The sequence below is a fragment of the Camelus ferus genome, chromosome 12 (assembly GCF_009834535.1).
Source record: "Camelus ferus isolate YT-003-E chromosome 12, BCGSAC_Cfer_1.0, whole genome shotgun sequence".
Lineage (NCBI taxonomy): Eukaryota > Metazoa > Chordata > Mammalia > Artiodactyla > Camelidae > Camelus > Camelus ferus.
Window position 1 is genome coordinate 64,814,953 of NC_045707.1, and position 20,294 is coordinate 64,835,246.

A 20,294-nucleotide genomic window follows, 5' to 3' on the forward strand; every position below is an offset into this window, starting at 1 on the left:
TCAAGATTCTGGGTTTTTAATTAAAATAAAACCACAAACCCTTACTGAGTACTGAGCTGAAAAATAACATATTCAAAGAGAACTGTCCTGGCTGCCATATGAACAAAAGATTATAAGGGGCAAAGGGAGAATCAGGGACACCTGGTGATTGGCTAATGGTGTAATCCAGGCAAGAGAAGATGGTGATTCAAACCTGGGTGGGAGTAGTTAAAAGCAGTGAGAAATAATGCAGCAGTGACTGAACTATGTCAAATATTACTGGTCGGTCAAGAAGGGTGAGTTCCCAGAAGTGACCACTGAATTTAGTAACACAGAGATCATTTGATGACTCTGAAGACAGCACTTTTAGTAAAGTGGTGAGGGCAAAATCCTAACTGAAATAGGTTTAAGAGAGAAAAGGACAAATAGGAGATACAGAGATGGCTCTTTTGAAAAAGTTCTGCTTCAAGGAGAATAAAGAAATGGGGAGCAATAACTTACAGAATAAACTGGGTCAAGAGAAGGTATTTAAAATGCAAGAAGGAAGAACATATCTGTATGCTGATGGAAATGATCCAACAAAGTGCAAAAAATTGTTAGATCCGTATTTTTGAGTTTTCAAGGAAAGTTTAAGTAGAAAGCATGGATCAACTATGGCAACGGGGTGTAAGACAAGAGTAAGGTGGGTGCAGATGGTTGTAGGGGACATTCTGTGGCAGGACTATGCTGACACTCTTCTGATTGCTTTCATCTTTCTTATTAAGTAGAAATAAAGAGCAAGGTCATCATCTGACAGAAGCACAGAGGAAAAGATATTAGGCATCTGAAGAGGCAAGTGTTACATGGTTACACAGGGGAACCAAAGAATGAGTGGATTAGGCAGGCCAGCTATGACTCTGGTTAACAGAAAAAAGGGCCCCGTCTTGAGGTTCCCTGGCCATGAATCTGAAATGAGACCAGGAAGTGAAATTGTGTATTTTCTCTAGCCAGGCCCAGCATCACAAGAATGGAATAGGTCAAGAATGAAATAGGCAGGTATCACTAGGGTTGGAGTTTTTGTGATGCAAGTATGACAAAGCAAGAGAGGGGCAAAGCAGTCAGGGTTATATTATAAATGAGCAATTATGACTGACCACAGAATTTAACTGGAGAAGAAGGAAGTGAGTTCATCGAAGGGGAAGAGAGACAGGGATGCTGAGGAACAGTGACAAGGTAGAAGAATCAACGGCTTGAAGGTCCCAGTGGAATCTGATGATTACAGGAGTCAGTCCTAGAGGGAGAAGAGGAAGTGGCGTGGGAGTGCAGACCTACACTTACAGAGAAACCGAGGTTACCAATAATGGCAAAGTCAAAGGGATGACTAAAGAAGTGAGCAACTGAGGCATGGTAAAGGGTAAGATTTCAGGAGGAAAGAAATTCAAGGAGCTGGGATTTCAGGATTTGGGAAGGATCAGATCTGTGTATATTGAAACTGCCAAATTAAAAAGAGGAATATTACTACAAAGTGACAGTGATCCAGGAGCTCATGTGAGAGGGAATGACCCAAAAAGTCAGTAGATACCAGCAACAATTGAGTGGCAGCAGATGATACAATTTGATGACATGAAATTAAAAACTGCAGGAAGGTTATTATATACAAATGTAGAAGAAAAGAAAAAAACTTACTCAGGAGAGTTCAGATTGAGGCCTAATGTTGTCAAGTCACTTCCTAATGCAAGATGTACCATTCCTGGGTCTGTCTCTGCTGCCCTGATAAATGTTAACAAGCCAATCATTCCAAATTGGTCCGTCACCATCCCTTGAGGAATGTTAGTAACCCGACCTGGATAAGAAAAACACAGTTATTTTTAGCTTTGAGGAAAAAGTAAAAAAAAAAAAAGAATTCTATAATATCTTTAATATACTTTATAGAGTCTCACCATCAGGTAACACCTGGATCCCTTTTTTCTGCTGGTTATTATTTTGTGTTGTTGAACTTTTATCTCCAGGGAATTTGGGTCCATCTGTACTTGAAGTTGTCTTGCCAGATGTATTCAAATTCTAACATGAAAAAAAAATAATGTGACATTAAAATCTGTTAAGTGTAAATATTTCAAGTTCATATATTAGTACCTTTTTATTCATTTTTAGTGTATTTAAATTGGTACTAAATTATTACCTGTTGTTCAAGTTCTACATGAAATTTTTTGTTTCCACAACTGTCCCATGGTATACAAATAAATCCTGTATTATACACATTATACAGAGGACAAGAAATATATGGAAAATATTTTTACTTATCTCAGATCTTCAGTCACAAAAAAAAATCTGTCTATCTCAGAACTTTATGTTTTGGGAAACACTTGAAGCTACTCTTTAATATTTTCATTTAGAAGACAGACTAAATATAGTACATTACCTAAAATATCACCATAAACACTTCCAAGATAAGTCAGTATACTTTAAAAATTCATATTTAATTCTTACCCAGTAATCTTCTTTATGAATTATTTTAACAACATACAAACTCTCATCACACACAAAAAAAGTCTACTTTCAGTGAAATGTGGAAGAAATAAACACATTCGTTAAGTCAGAAAGAGGAAGCTGAGTTGGCTGAATCAACACAGGAATAAAAATGTGTATAAAGATTCTTCAAGGAGAAAACTTACTCAAGAAAAACACAGCTCCTTAGAAGGCTATAATATCAAACTTCATGGGATCCAGCTGACAGGGACTACAATAAAAGTCTAAATTAACTCTGAGAAGTTCAACAGAAATTTGCAAACCTATATGAAATAGGAAAAAAATAGGCTATCTTCTAAGTTATAAAAGTTTTCCACATTCTTCAGAAGTTAGATTATTACAGATATTCAAGATAAACAATTTTGTAATAGTATTTAGTAAGTCCTTAATATGGTCTATGGAACTGTTAATATAAAAGAACTCTGAAGGGAAAAAAACTACATCCCTCACATACGTAATTCTCAGTTACTTACAGATTTACTGTCATCATTACTTGATGTTGGATCTTTGTAACTGGAACCAGGTAATGCTGGAAAATCTTCATTGTGTATTGAGAAGTCCTGGGATTGCTCATTTGCTGGTTTTGTTACCATTCCAACTATGCAAGGAAAATAATCCAGAGAGTTGCAATTGATATTTATGGCATTTTGCTACAAATTATAAGAAGCTAACTTTCTTCATAATATACCAAAAGGATTTTCTTACTATGCTATGAAAGCACACTTCAAAAAATCAGTATTCAGCATAACAATGAATAACTCAATTTCTACATACTGATTAATAACTAAATATATGACAAAATACAAGGGAAATAGTGGCAATCCTATAATTCTACCTAATGTTATATATAGATGCTTAAAAAACATAATTTGATATTGGTAATAATTATTAAAATTCTTGGTTTAAAAGCATTAGCTATTATAAATACCAGTTAATTGTCAAATACAAATGAACAAAATAAATTAAAAAAAAATGTCAGTATTCTACTTGAAAGTGACTTACAGAGTGAGCAAATTGCAATCAATTATAAAACAACTCCATATCATTTCAGATTTTCTTGGACTCCATGTAATAGATGTAAAACATGCAAGAACTGGGAAGTAATCCTCCCACTATACTTGGCATTAGTCAGGCCCTTATTGGAGAACAATATCCAGTTTGGGGCTCCACAATTCAAGAACGATATGGAGAAACTAGAGATGGTCCAAGGAGAGCAACGGGAATGATTAAAGGGATGAAAAAATGGACCTATGAGGAAAGGTTAAAAACATTAGAGTCTGAACTGAGAATCAAGCAGCTAGGTACTCAACTTCCAGGGCAGGTCATTTTGGGGGTTTTCTGAGGGAAGACTAATTAAGAAACTATAGAATGTAAATAAATAAATGTTTTCCTTCTTCACATACTGTTATTTGTATTCATATTCTGAAAGGTACAGAAATCCTTCTCGGTTGAAAACGGGAAAAACAGTTATCTTAGAAAAGTTATGAAATGATCCCACTAAGTTCATTGTTTCTGCTACTGGTCTTTATCAGATTCTCCTAAAAGGAAACAACTATGAGCAAAGGATAAAAAGAATATGGTTACATTGTTGTTACATAATTTTCCTGTCTAGTCCATTTAGCCTCTATTAGCCAAATCTCTTATTTATTAAAGACAGTGAAAAAGGGTATTAATGGTGACCAAGAGTCTCCATAAACTACATATGACCCATGAGCAGTTCTCAAGAGGAGACAATTTTTTCTCCCATTTGGAGACACTGGCGAGGGATGTGCAGTTGGTATCAAGTAGGCAGAGGCCAGGGACGTTGCTAAACATTCTACAATGCATTCTACAATGCACGGGACAGTTCCCCATTTACAAAAAACTATCTGACTCAAATGTCAGTAGCGTGGAGGTTGAGAAATGGGCTTAGAAAAAATTGTCAAAGTCTAGTTTGTCATTATTAATCACTAGGAATGTGGGAATATAGTTTTTGAAAAAAGGTATGATGAATTGAGAAATGGCAGACTACAAAATAATCACTTAGGTGTATTAAGGCAGAAAGTACCAGAAGAAAATAACTTCTGGACACCAATGAAGACTTCCTTTTGGGGCTTCTATACAAACTAAGTTTTCCCATTTAACTTGGCTATCACAGTATTCTGAGAGGAAAAAGCACTTTGCATTTATCAACACTGACAAAATTACACTACTCTGATTAGAAAACACATAAATATATGTGTGTACAATGTGCACTCACATGTATAGGCATGCATATATGTATGTGTGTGTGTGCGCGCAACAGAAAGTTTCCACTGGCCAGCATTAAAAAGACGAATTAATTACCATAAGGAGCTCTTCCAGCCAAGGGGTTTATTAATGGAGTTGGGTTACCACTTCCTTCCCTTCTGTTTCGGTCTGCTAATGCTGGAAAATCTGAAAGGTCCAATCCTGTCACATTTTCACTTCCATCTAAACAATAAGAAAACACTAGTTAATGATTCTACAAACATTTTAAAGAGATTATTAAAGACCAACTATAACATAATTAGAAATGACAGTGCCTTCTTCCTACACAAAGCATAGCACTGTGCTTGGTATATGAAGGCGTACAATATTTGTGGACTGACTTCATGTGGAAGACTTAATGAACTCAGCATAGCAGTATGTATCTAACAGCATAATAAAAATCCCAAATCCTACAAACCTAATTAGAGAATAGGGAGTAAGGTGGTACATCATCTGCCCTGTGAAAGACGACACTCTAAAGTTTTGGCTTGTTAGCTAGCAAGAATGGAGACTGCTGTGATATAACTGTTCTTTCACTATATCCAAAAGCAGAGCCTGTATCTGGAATGCTTGGAAGCTTCATCTGTAACACAAGTATGATAATAACAGTGCCTCCTGCAAAGGGCCTGATTCATTTCTGAGGCACAGGCAACAGAAGCAGAAGCCCTAAGGATGACTTCTGTCCATGGCCTACAGGTCCCATACACAAATGTGTATGCATGTGAGTGAGTGAGTGAGTGTGTGTGTGTGTGCGTGCGTGTGCGTGTGCGTGTGTGTGTATTTTGCAGCTGAGGGTATAAGCAGGGTGGAGAATGCAGGGCATACGAAGGGTTCCCATGTCTGGTGAGGGTTTGAATTGTATGGGAATATGACACAAAGCCCAGAGGTTTACACTACCTATTACACAGTAGGCGCTCAATAAATACATACTGAATGAATAAAATTTATTTTTGTTCATTTTAAATAAAAAAAAATCAGCTTCTCTTGAAAAATAAAATTTAACCCATTTCTACTTTGCCTATTTTAATCACCTTGATCTCTTCTCAATGTTTATTCTATTACTCTTAAAATCTCAGAATCTTAATTTTTGAGGAATTTAATTTTCTACCTTAGCTTTAGCCTGCATTAGTTTTTTCATTAATCTTTGTTTCACCTAGTATATTATAACCATTTTCAATTTACTTTGACCCCCTTTCCAGTTTATTTTTTCTCTAAGTTTCATAATTAGAAGAATCTGAGAAAAGAAACTGTTAACTCAAGATTACTTTGTTGATAGAAAAATAATTTATATACTCTATTAACATTCCAAGTCAGGTGACAACTTAAAATTATGAAGGGTAAAAGATAAAATCATTCATACCCATTGTTTTTAAACAAATTGCAATTTATGAACTTTGAATTTTAAAGATAATATTATATAAAAAATAGAAATTAACAATTTATATAGTGCTTTAATTTACAAAGTAATCTCTTTTGAATTAATTACGAATTAACTATAAACTTTGGATATGTATTAACTTTAAATTACATCTCCAGGTTCTCTAAGATGGAGTTTAAAATTATCATATGTTATTTGAGAATAATTTTAACCTAAGAGTAGTGTTAACTCACAAACTGTCATTTTTAGGGTAAGACCTGAAAACAATTTTCCTATTTAATTTTCCTATTTAACTAAGTAAGATATACTTAGTTAAAAATGACTTTAAAAAATAATTCTAAAATTTATAGAGGTGTATAAAACTGTAATTCAGAATATAAGATGGCATTGTGAGACACACTGTTAATTCATGGTTCATTTAGGGGAAAGAATCAACTCGTCAATTAAACTATGATATGCAGCCTAATTTTTCAGAGAGATTAAAATATGAAAAAACATGCACCTGAGAAACAATGGAATATGGTCCTTCATATTAGAACACAAAACATTAACTGCTAAAATTTTAAATTTAAAAGTCTCATTTGGTCACTCTATGTTGCTACACATTTAAAAAACATTTAAAAATTAAAAGCCGATAGCCACAAATGACATTTCATTACTAAATCTTCTCTTGCTTCCCCTCGCTCCATTGCACTAATCTTTCTTTCACCTTCCACTTCCTTTACATGTATTTCTCTCTCAACAATCATAATTATTTTTGTTCCTATGACCATAACAACACCCTTTATTCCCTTTCTCAGGAAAGGATCTGGAGGCGAGGGTGGAAGAACATGAAACCTGAAGCAGAACAGCAACAAAGCCTCCTGTTCTCTTCTGTCTGAAGCAGGTGATAAAAGAAATAAACCAACAGACTGAAGGAATTCTTTACTGTCAAAATCAGAAACTGGTTTTCCTTGTAATTAAATTTTGAATTTTACACATAAAAATGGATTAAAAATGTGTCAAGAGTTAAATGCCCAAATTAGTATTATTAAGACTATTAGGAAAAACTTGCAAGTGCTCCAGGTAATTTGAAAGGTTTCATCAATCTGGGTTTCTGTAGCCAGAATGCCATACCACTCAACCTAGTTTAGACTGTAGTGACGGGACTGAGGACAAGAAAAGCTCTTGAAGCAAAAAAGATACTGAGGCACAAGTGTAGACTAAGTTAATGTTTAGGCTTTTTTCCAGGTGTTAAAGAAATAAACTCAATGTTATAAACACTCTGCTACTACCATGTCAAGTGAAAAAATGTATTTATTTAACTATCTCTCAACTGTTCACTGAATTAAATCCTACTTCCTGTCAAATTCTCCCTAAATTAAGTTCTATTATTCTAACACAAAAGAATCCGTTAATATTTTAAGACCAGTATGTTGAACTGCTTTATATTTCAAGATCTATCATATTTTTATAGGGTACTAGCTCCAGAATAAGCTTACCTGTTCCATTAAAAATGTTACTTGATAAGGAGTTATTCATTCCAAATGCCTGATTCCTGTTCATTCCAAATCCAGACATACTGGGTACATAGAAAATAATTTTAGATATACAGTAAGAACACTAACTTTCAGATGAAGAAAAACAAAAGTGTATACTTTTGATCTCCTCATATAAAACAACATGTATAAAAACAAATACTAATTTTATTTTTCTGAGTTGAATCTATTTTTATTTAAAGCTTCCCTAAAGTCTTTCCATGAACAATTGAGAACCAAAATGTCTTTAACAGGTGAATTAAAAAAAAAAACAAAGAATTTATTTAAGCTTTGAGGAAAACAGAGATTAAAGGTACCATTTTGTGTAGTTGAAGAGCCAACTTATCGGATATACTGGAAGAAGTAACCTCAAAAACAGGCAATTCAGTCTAAGACTATTGTTCCTGAATACTTATTTTTCTTCCACTACTGGTAAAATGTGCTATTATTACTTTTCATTAAAAATCTTCTTTCATACAGACTGTCTTCCCCAACTAGAATATAAACTCCTCATGGACAGGGTTCATATCATATTCATCTTTGCATCTTCTGTCCTTAGCAGTCAGGAGGATATAAGAGGCACTCAATAAATGTTTAGTTGACCTGAATTAAATGGTGCTTTTAACTCAATTCAGCGTTCTAAAACACATTGTTCTTACCTAGTTTATCTTTTAGCAACTTAAAAAAAATCTCTCCTAAGTGCCCTCAACTCTAAATTAATGCACAATTGGTACTTGATAAGTAGTTACCAGATAGCTATCAAAGCCTCCCTTTTTTGCACAAGCCTAAACATGGGAAAACAAAATAAAAATAGAAAAAATAGTAAGGCTGAACTTAAAGCAAGGCAAGAATTAATTAAGCATGTCAAAAAGAATTGTTAACACAAATTCTACAATGAAAGTATGCATCTTTAACATCAAATAGTCTGATAAAAGATAGTATTATCACTGTTATGAGTAAGGTTAAACTTTGAAGATGACAGATTTTTGTTTTTTGCAAAGATCTGTAAAACTAACTATGGCCAAACAATATTTTCATAAACTATGCAGCTGGTGAAACAATACTCTAGAGAAGAGTACAAAAGCCAATAGAAATTTTTGTTTAATAGCATTTTAGAATTACTGATGACACAGGAACCCTCAAACACTGAATAAGTACTAAGAGAGGAAAACATTCCACCATAAATACAACTTGTCAATAGTAATAAGCAGGGTTTTAGAGACCCATACTTCATTGACAATTTATACACAAAGTATTTGTTAAAAACAATTAGAATGTGAAACAATACGGAAAGTGAAAAATTTAAATATATATTCAATGAACAATACTACAAGAATGCAGAAAGATGTGTCAAAGCCAAGAAGTATTATATGATTAGGAAACTCTCAAGGAGATGAGAATTTTGATAACTTTTTACAAAAATAACTTGTAAAAATCAAAAGAGCAGTAAAATCATAAAAGAAATACTAATAAGTCTAAATAAAAGCAAGAACTGGAGGTTACTGGGATGAAGATTAAAACAGGAAATGTGCTAGTAACTTATTTTAATTCAGATTTTATAGAACTAGATAAAAAGAAAGTGGATTAAGTGGGAATGACGACAGCAACTAGATCATTTCACCTTACATTCTCCATTAAAGAAAAATTAGTAAACTAAAATGCTGTTTTTACAGTAAAGAAAGTCCTATATTATAGACATTAACCCTCATGTAAATTATCTGAACAGCTTTAAAATCCTAGTAAAATGGATAACTGTTCTTCATATTGTTACTGTAATTTGCATAGTAATCTATGCAATGAACGGTACAAAAAGAAGTGAAAAAGCACAACAGTTCATCTTCTGGTTTTAAATCCGAGGACATAACGTTATTTTCAAATACTAAATATGAAGTCTTTTAAAAAGTCTTTGGTCAGTAAGTCTCCAAAGACCAAAACTGAATTTCGGTTGAAAAATAACTTAACTAAAGCATAAATGAAGCAAGGCAGTAATGGTCAAACATGTCTTGAGTCCTATTCATAAGTACGGAGCTCTTATCACACAGGTGACCAGCCTCATTTAATAGACGAAGGACATATCAACAAAAATTTGCCAGGTGGCAACCTAAGAACAATCCTTTTCTAACAACAGCAACAAAAAGCAAACTGGTTTTCAAAAGAACATGTCTTTAGTTTGGGGGAGGGAGGGAGGTTTAAAGTTTTGATGTGTAACAGAAAGAGAAGCTTTGTTCAAAATATATGATGAAACACACTTATGAAACAGAAGCCAAGACTCAAGGAACAGAACGTTGAACATGAAAAGGCAAATTTGAAAATATCCAGAGAGAACAATTATACACAGTATCAATAAACATCTTACCTGTTCACAGTAAAAGGCTGTCGAGAAGGCTGCTGCTTTGGCATACATATTATGCTTGGCGAGCTTCTGTTGGGGCTACCTAACCCTGAACTGCTCATGCTATTTGTCCTGCTAGGAATTCCAATGCCCTGACCAACCTGGGAGTGGTTCATCATATTCCTAGGATTCATAGGCAAAATACCCCTGAAAAAGAAGTCCATTATACTAAATAAGCTCTCTACAATCACTCATTAAAATTCTCTGTAAATAATCAATTTGCCTAACCCTAGAACCTCAAATATACTTTCAAATTGCATTCCTAATTTTTATTCATTTAATTATTTTGTCTGGTCATTTGAAAAGAAAAAAAGCTCTCTGAAAAGTCAAAGTAAGCAAACCAACAAGAACGGGCTAATTATAGAGGAACTTAATATAAGGCGGTATCGAAGATGAGAGAACTACTGGTGGGACTACGACATAAAACATGTATTTCACACATATCTAGAAGAATTTCATTCCAAATGTACGTCATTCTATCATCTTCACATAAATATGCATCATTTTGTAATCTGTTTTATTTTATTCTCACTAGAGCAATGGATGTGTGGTGAGGGAGCAATCATCAGAATTACCTGAGGAGTGTTTTGAAATTGCACATCCTCCTCAGAGAAAGAGAGCTGCCTTTTGAAAAAAACTTCCCAGGTGGTGATTAACCCTAGATTCCCACCCCAGCTGATAACCAGTATGCTAGCTGCAAGATAAAAACATCTTACACTATACTTATCAATTTGCAATGAAATAAAATGAGCATAGGGTATCAACTTTCTTTTCCTCAGTAAAAGGCACTGAACCAGAAAATCAAATAATTAGTTAATCTTATTAAAAACCTAAAAAAGCTTGCTTACTCTACAAAGATACATTTTGAGAAATATTCTGGTCCATCAATAAATACCTGCTTGGAGATGGAGGCGTGTGAAGTGACATTGTTGGTACCCCTGTTGTTGGCGTGACGTGGCTCGGTAACTGAGTGCCTTGTGATAAGCTGCGATTTAACTGAGGGGTATTGTTGCTCATCCCCCTCATTGGAAGGCCTAGTGCACCTATTAAAAAAATTCAGAAGAAGGAAATTCATTGCCATCAGGAATGAAATTGTCATCCATCTTCTGGAGTTGGCAATTTAAAACATTTAAAAATGACCTAACGTAATATAATATGCAAATTTTAAATGGAAATATTCAATTCGCTCCAAATGGACTCTGATTTTATTAACAAAAATATGTTTTAGTCTGAAATTTAATATTATGAATTTTCATACTGCTTCCATTATTTCTATCTTTCCTATTTCTTCTTTGCTTTCATATTTCTATCTTTTCATATTTCTATTTTACAATAAACTACATCTGCCAATGACTGTAACAAATTAGATGACTTATGTTTCAATTAAAAACATTTTGTACAAATATGCCTTTAAGAAATTTGCAATCTTGTGTGTTTTTATGTTTTAAATCATAACTGAGGTATACAGACGTTTAGCCCCACTTTGCTAAGTAGTTTTAGTTTTTATATGATCCTTTTAAAATGCACTTTAAAGAAAGTCTCTTTACTATTATTTACACATACATACTTCTGAACATTACAATTTTTACAAACCCAACATAAAATGTTAGCAACTGTTAAAAACTCAACCTGATATAAGAGACAAGAATATATAACATTTTAAATTCAAAGTACAATGAGCTTCTATTTAACTAGTACTTCTGGGGCCAGATGTGGGGATGGATGTGTTCCAATATGTGTATTTCTTAAAGACTACTGAGGAGTTTACCACTCAGAAATAAAACATTTAAAAAAAACATAACCAGTTGGGGTAAACATTATTTCTTGCCCTGCATTAATATGAAACATATATTATTATTTTCTTAATGATTCAGAATAATTATCATGGATATTTAATGTTCTAGATACAGTTTTCCCCTTTGTATCCTGCAAGGTGAGGATGTCCAGCTATAACTTATGTTGTCATAACTGCCTATGGAAGCCAATATGCCTCCTGGCCCCACCTTCCTTAACCACACTTTTTGGTGCTTTCTGTTTCTAGTCTGTGTAATGGCACACCGGTCAACCAAACTTATTCTGAATTGGAAGTTAAATAAAAGTGATAATATGGAATGAGAGTTAATAAGTAGAGGACTTTAGCACTAGGGTTTTAAAGTGACTCCCTCCCCCATTTTGGGTCTAATCTGGGGTCCAAGAATTACAAAGACCTGAATATTTTGAAACTATGACCTCCAAAAAACTGGCATCTACATATGCGCTGAATGTTTCCCTTCAAATATCCTTGCAAATTTCTCTTTTCGCATAACAGTGTACCACCTTCTAACATAGGGATACCAGTGGATCACAAAGATTTCACTGGAATCTGCCAGCCTGAATAAAGCCAATAAATCAAACTCAATATAGCTACCATATTCTATGTATACCCCTTTTCACTCATGTTCCATGAAGACTTGAGCTTGGTTCTGCATTTCTTTTAAGTTATATAAAGGGAACTGGCTTAGATTCTATGTTGATTTAGTCATTATATGTATGCCTGGTCACTACAAGTTTTGAGACTATGAATATACCACTAGCTGCAGCCACTTTCTCTGAATTTGGGGCAAAATAAGGAAGAATAAGGAATTAAAAATCAGCCTATATAGATTTCTTCAGAAGGTATCAGTCTTTTCCTTTTCTCAAACACCCTGGTGTTCTCCTAAGGCCCTCCAGATGCTCCCATTATGAACCACCAACGTGATACTTTTCACATCACTTATTCAACAAACATTTATTGAGTGCCTACCATGTCAAGCACGGTGCTAGTTGCTGGGGATACAGCACTGATCAACACAGAAAAAGCTTCTACCCTCAGGGAGCTTACATACTTCTCCCTCAATATGCTGTCCTAAAGTCACCTACAGCTGCAAATTTCCCACTGGAATGTGTTTCTCACAGTTACTGACCAAGAAACATTATACAATTTTAGAACCAGAAGGGACCTTAAAAAATCACCCAATTCAGTGTTCTCATTTTACAGATGAGGAATCTGAGCCTCAAATAAGTTAACTGACTTCTCCAAGGTGACACAAAGAACCAAGACTAGAATTTAGATTTCTTAACTCTTAGTGTTCTTAACAGCAGCCCTATGGCCGCCCAATGAAACACTAAATGAGCACCACTGTGAGTACTCAAGGGTGAGCTGTAATACCTTTTATCTATTCTTTCTCTTGCTTTCTTTTTCTTTTTCTGAATGTTTACTTCTCTTTGAACTTCTAAACCAACATTTCTTCTCTTCCCTCCATTTTCTTTCTTCTCTTCTCTATACCTGTCAAGTTTTCTTCTCCAGATTTACGTTTCCTTCCTATCCCACTCTCTCTACACTCTCATCATTATAAATAAACATACATGTTCCAAAAACCTAGTACATTTCAGCTCTTTTCTAATAATCAATAAGCCCTTCTAAAGACTCATGGGATTTGTTTACTCCAACCCTTCATATATCTATTATTCTGTGATATATAATGAAAATTTATAACTTCAGAAATATTTGAGATTGGAGATTATCTGAACATTAGCAAAAAATTTTTGGAGAAGGAAACAAGAATGCGTAAGGTAGTTTATTTAGTCGATTAGGGATTGGCACACTTGAATTAATTTATATAGTGAAGAGTAGAGAAAGACAGTATGAAACAAAGAACTCAAGGGTTCACATTTACTTCTATTTTTCCTTTAATACTTTTGATTTCATAAAAACAGCTAATAAATTCTAGAGGTCTGAGTTGAATTTTGTTGAACTAGGTGGATATGAAAAAAATCAAAAGGAGAGAAGAATGCATCAATTTCAAACTGGATCATCAACCCCCTGAATACTTAAAAATCAAGTTATTTCAAATTCAGTTTAAAAACTGAATTCCTTTAGAATGTGTAGACATAATACCTTTGAACAGGAACAGAAAAAGATTTAGGAAAGAAAGTACAGTAAGTCGTTAAATCAGAGTTGCTTGAATCAAATTATTACAACTAGGTAGGGTCAAGGGAGGGAAAAACTTACTTTTACTAGTATAATTAGAAATACCACAGAAAATCACCTCTAAAATACTATGTCAAAAAGAAAACACGTTAAGCTGAACAGAAAAAAAGGGGGAATAAAAAGCCAGCTCATTTAAAAAAAATCTGGCATGAAATAACAAGTAAAAAATATAAATATGAATGCATGAACTTGTATATTGGAAGGGCAGAAGAATTAACATTTATCAAGCACTTAAGAACTATATGTCAAGCACTATCATACTTCATCTCCTTATAAAATATTTTAGAGAAGGTATTTATCCACTTTTTACAGACAAGGATTAAAAAATGAACAAAAAGCAGTTTAAAAGCAGTTAAAAAGGTTATAGCTCTGAAGCAAATTTTTCTTTCTATTGGACAAAATGATAGTAAAGGATAATGTAATATTAGAAGGAATACATGAACACATCCTAAGTAGATTCCTATTTCTTATTTGGCAGGGTGCTGAACAAAGAATGAATTCTTTATTGATCATTTTTCAGAAATCCAAAAAAAATGACCTAAGAAATGTTTCCATGAATTATTTCCATTGCACAAAATGATTAACAGCACATCCCTTAAAGACTTATAGCATGATATGCCTTCCTTTATTCAATCTTTTGATAAAGATAAACAGTATTAATAATAGAAGTTATAAGAAAAAAAGAAAAAAACAGCAACCAAATTCTTGAATACTCATACTTAAATTAAGTCTCCTGAAATCTTTAAGGAGAAGGGAGAAAATTCCTAATTGTTGTAAGAAAGCTTCAAGTATCCCCTTTTCCATTCCCAAACCAAATAGCTTTTCCTAAACTCACTGTCCTGCCCACACTTAAAGGGCAACCATCTTCTAACCTCCAACCTGTCCTCATGTCTTCTTACCTCCAACCTGTCCTGCACTTAGCTGGTTAATCTTTACTGTAACACTATTTCATTATGCAATTTCCTTCATTAAAAACAAAGGATTTTAGAGATAGAAAAGTCTCCAGAGATCATCCAACTAAGTTACAGATGAAGATCATCCAACTTAATTATAGATGAACTAACATCAGGCATTAAATGACTTGCCCAAGATCACAAATAATGAAGAATAAAAACAAGGATCAAATTTCTTGACTCATTTCAATCCCTTTCTTCAATCAGTCACACTTTCCACCTCTTACCCTAGTTGCTGACTTTTGCATTACCTGGGATACTTTAATATCTGGGTCCCATGCCCAGAAATTGTGACTTAGTCTGGGTCTGGACAACTCATGGGCAATGGGATTTTTCAAACTCTTCAGGTGTTTCTAGTCGGGTAGCCAGGGTTGAGAACCATTGATCTGTGGTTAAATCCAATCACAGTTTTAGTCTTTCATATGATCTGTTAGAATGCAAAAGATTCTTCTAATCTTTATCTTTCCCATTTTATTGAGATGTAACTGACATATAACTCTTCTAGTCAATCTTAATATTTTACTCACCCCAACACAAACTCTTTTTACATATCACATATTTGACTTACAATTTTCTTTATTCTTTCCCCAGACCCTTTCCCAGTATCTGCCCCTGCATCTTTAATCATATCCTTCTCCCCACCTAGAATACTTTCCTCCTCTTGTTCTACAGAGATACACAAGACTATTAATTAAAACAAAAACCAAAAAACAGAAACAAAAACAAAACTAAAACCGAACTGCTAAGATCAAGGTGTTTTCATAGTTTATGTATAGCATATTTGGGTGTATGTGGGAGGGATTATTAACTCAAACATGAAAGGAGAAAGAATTTGGGATCAGAAAATGTTTCCTGGAGGATACTGTATATGAACTGAATAATGAAAGAGATCTAGCCAGACATTTGGTGGTGGTGATGAGAAGTCAGGTGGGTAAAAAATGCCACAACAGTTCAGTCTGAGAAAAAAGCAAGATGTATGAAAAGGAGAACAAGTGATATGCCTGGAGGAGGAGTGGGCTTGCTTCTGGGAACTAAGGATGATGATGAATGTGGCTTCAACATCCTCAACTATGAGAAGCTGCTGCTATGTTAGAACCAGTTGAGAGTTTGGAACATCTGGCTGCATCTTTACAGCAGCTGGCACTCTACCTGTCGAATAGCTGTGTGAATCTCCTACGTATACTTTGTAATCCTTCTCCTCAACCTAAGTTTGCATGATAGATTAGTGGCACCCTTTCACAAAGTTATGCAGGTCTCAAACCTTAGAGATCATCCTTGATTCCTTTCTTTCTGTCATATCCCACATCCCCAGATCATATCAGCTGTATGTCTAAAATACCCCAAATCTAACCACTTCTCAATACTTCCACCACTAGTCCAAGTGATCCTGTTTTCTTGCCTGGACCACTGCAGTAGTCCAGGAGTCTTGTCTTTCTTTCTTGTCACTTGTCCCCTTCCCCACCCAGTCCATTTTCTACATAGCAAAGTGATCTTTTAACAATGAAACTGTATTTTAAAATCCTTCCCATTAAACTTAGAATAAATCCAAATTCTTTTCCAAATCTTCACAGGACTCCACAATCTGACACTTGCTACTACATTATCTGGCCTTCTCATTTGTCCCTTAACACATTAAGTGCATTCCTTTATTCTCATGAGTAACGATGTTTGCAATTGCTATCATCTGTACCTGAAGAGCTCTCCCCTAGATATTTTCAAGAACTTGTACTTCCCAACATTCTGGTTTCCATTCAAATACTACCTCCTCAGAGACAGTCTCTCTGCCTGCTCCAAAACTATTAAATCCCACCCACTCATCCATTAATCTGACAATTTTTATAGTTCTTATTACCAGAATTACATTATTTATTTGCTAAATGTCTGCATGCTTATTCTGTCTTCCTTCATTAAAACATAAGTTCCATGAAAGCAGGAACTTTGTTGTTTGCCATACTCTTCAATCCTGGAGTAAGTCTTCACTCATGGTAGGTATTCAATATATAATACAATAGTGAATAAATCCTATCATAATGCTTTAGTCAGCAGGCTCTAGGAATCAGAGGATTTAACATTTGTAGTTTCTATTATGTGCAAATGGCCCCCTAGGGCCATGACATTCAGTAAGTAATACGCAGCATCAAAGTTTCAAAGAAACTGCTGTTCTCAACTCACGTTCATTCACATAGTTAAACTTACAAAGTAATATAATCCTGGCTCTACTACTTACTATCTTGGGCAAGTCCCTTAACCTTTATGGGGTTATTGTGAAGATTAAATGAGTTCATATTCATATAAAGTATTTAAAATAGCACTTGACACACAGTAAATAGTGAATAACTAGTAACTTATGGGGATGAGGATGGTGAAACTTGCCTAGGAAAAGAAAGTCAACAGGTGGTCCTAAAAGTGAAGATAAAACAAAATAGTAATGAAGTAATGGTATTCACTTGTAAATAGTTGTTTTCTGGGGAAAACTGTATGCTACAGCTGTGTTCTTGAACTTGGAAAGTAGCAAAGACCTTGAGAGATATCCCACAAACTTGTGAAGATTTGTTCCTCTTGGCCAAAGCCAATGTTTATAGCCTAAGAGGTTTCCTTTGCTTTGATAAACTAGATCGCTCCCAAATCTATCCCACACTGTAGATGTCATTCCCACTACTGAAACCACCTTACCCAGAGTCTCTTCAAGACCAATGTCAAACACGACCTCATTTATAAATCCTATCCTGACCATTCTTCTAGGTACATTATTACTCCCGCATCTGAAATATCCAGAAAACGCTGTACTTCTTCCTCTACTTTGTAGTAAAATAATCTGTGTATTTATCCTACTTGATTATATATAAGGATTGTAACCTTTCTTACCATGCATTCAACAAATATTTACTGAGTGCCTGCCATGTACAGAGTACAATGAAGACATGTAATAAATACAGTAACACTACAGGAGTATGTGCACTGTACAGAGATGGCATGAGAGACAATGAGCTCTTCTACCACACATCTGCCGTATCCAGCATGATGCAATGTATATGGCAGGCACTCAGTAACTATCTGCTAAACTCAATTCCTACCTCCTTTTTGAAGCTTCCCCATACCACTGTAGCTCCCTGTGCTTTTATCTCCCATCAACAAGCCTGTCCATACCATTCAACATTTAACCTGTTATTTAATATTTGGCATACAGATATGTCTTGATCTCTCCAACTATATAACGTGTGCTTCTAGAGAGCAAGAACTCCCAGGGCATTCAGTATTCATTCAAGTATTTGTCAAACGATCCTACTACTCGCTGAAAGTCACCAAAATGTGTCACATGTCTAACTATACTGTCAACAGCATTACTTCTGAACCACTCCAACTGTCTTCTGATCTTCCGCAAAACAAGTAGCCTTCATTTAGGTATTCTTCAAATAGGAGGCCAAAAAGATGTTGAAAGCGTAAGACTATGCCACTGCTCTCAAGCCAGGAATCCAGATTCCAGAAAAGTTTATTTCCTTTCCTAGCTAAATGTCTGGGTCCTCTGAGAATTCAGATACAAATGTGTATAATGGATTCATCTAGGCAGCTAGTGAACCTATGGCCCTTGGTAATAGGCATATAAGAAGCACTCAGTAAAACAGTAGTTTCCTTTTTCACAAATAACCCAGGGCCCTAAATCCTGTTGGTAAGAAAAAGTCAACAACAACTATACTACCACTTAATTTCAACGCATTAAATACCCAGGGGAATTAATTCCTGGTTCCCTGTTCATTCCAATCTAGGACACAGGTTCAAGGAGCCCAGGGGTCTTTAAACCTAGATGATATACCTAAAATCTCACACACACATTCAAAGAAGACAAGTAGAGAACACCAAGCAACTTGAATGCAAGATTCCATTCACTGGCTTCTACAGTTCTCACTTGAAGCACAGGAGTCACATAAACCCTTGGATGAAAAGTTACTTACATATCTGGATACAACTTTACGATATTAGAACCCATGATCACACAAGCCCCTAGTCCAGCATTTTCTCTCTAATCACCAAGAACACAAAACAATAGCATATTTTCATCTTAATGGCTCAAATTTCTACCGAACTTTGCCAATCTGAATGCAGAGTTCATGGTGGTATTCAATACACTTCGGAGGCAAAAGAACTTTTAGTTACATCAAGCCCAATGCACAATTACGACTAGTTGCCACAAGAATAACATCATTAATCTATACCCATCTACTTATTCCTTCTATCTCCCCACCCTTTATTAAGGTCAGCCCCTCAAGTTTTATCTTTCTACTTACTTCTACTACTGAAACCCTGAGCCTCAAGTCCCACATGGCAGCCAGTGTTCTCTCTGGCCCAAGGTGTGTGTTCAAACTACTCAGCAACTAAAAGACCTACTTGGCCCCGTCGGGTCTATCCTAACAGGGACTAGAAATTCAGACTCTGCCCCTACCCCCTCACTGTCACCCCTCCGCCACTAGCTGTGGCTTCTAGATCTGTACCCTGGAAAGGAATAACTGTACTCTGACTTGAGATATTTCAGTTCCAGTTGATCTAAGGTTCCTTTTTCTGTAAGCTAACACTTACAATGTCAGTTAAAAGAGTGAGCCATGCATTAAAAATACTGGTTCACCAATGCTACAGTAATACAGCCATTTAATATAATAAACTCCAACAGGAAACATATGTCATATATGACTTCTTTTTAAACTAATAAGTACCTTAAAATACTATTTCTAATGGAAATAACTTTGCTCATTTATTAATCTCTGTATATCCTTAACCATTAGCACAATCATTTACACAAATTAAAAAGTCAATAAATGTCTACCATACCAACAAAATAACTCCTATTTCAAATCTAACCCATTCTGTATCTTAGCCCAATTATAATTTTACATTTGTAGGTTAAAAAAATTCGATCAGTTTTTTAAAGTCCATATAGCTGATTATATTGTGAGATAATTCCATTCTCCTTCATTAAATAACACTGGCTTCTCAAATATAATTTTTCTCCATTCCATTCACTTTCTGCTATAATGGGCTTTAAAAAGAAAACAAAGTTAAGTTCTTGGCAGTTACTCTACAGAAGTAAAGGACAGCTTTAAAATAACTAGGTATTTCCAAAGTAAAGGTTACAAGAAAGGTGAAAACAATAGGTTTTAAACTAAAACAGTCCAAACAAAACAAATCTTTAGCTAATAAAACTCCCTCAATAAGTAGGATAAGTATTTGTGGATGAATAAGCAATGCATTTTTTTATGTAATAAAAAGCTTTAAAAATGTCTACTTAACTAGAGGAAAATTG

At 34.7% G+C, this 20,294-nt stretch overlaps 1 protein-coding gene across 7 annotated transcripts in view; it reads right to left on the reverse strand.

The window, feature by feature from the left end:
• Nucleotides 1-20,294, reverse strand: part of CNOT2 (CCR4-NOT transcription complex subunit 2) — a 104,884-nt gene that overhangs the window by 11,823 nt on the left and 72,767 nt on the right. For 5 of the 7 annotated variants that reach the window (XM_032493774.1, XM_032493772.1, XM_032493775.1 and 2 more), the window contains 7 exons: nt 10,935-11,082; nt 10,004-10,186; nt 7,612-7,691; nt 4,810-4,935; nt 2,958-3,082; nt 1,899-2,019; nt 1,645-1,801 (listed from right to left, as the gene is read on the reverse strand). In XM_032493774.1, coding sequence (XP_032349665.1) covers nt 1,645-1,801; nt 1,899-2,019; nt 2,958-3,082; nt 4,810-4,935; nt 7,612-7,691; nt 10,004-10,186; nt 10,935-11,082 — 940 coding nt within the window. The remainder of the gene's footprint in view (nt 1-1,644; nt 1,802-1,898; nt 2,020-2,957; nt 3,083-4,809; nt 4,936-7,611; nt 7,692-10,003; nt 10,187-10,934; nt 11,083-20,294) is intronic. The other 2 variants (XM_032493776.1, XM_032493778.1) reach the window with 2 other exon arrangements.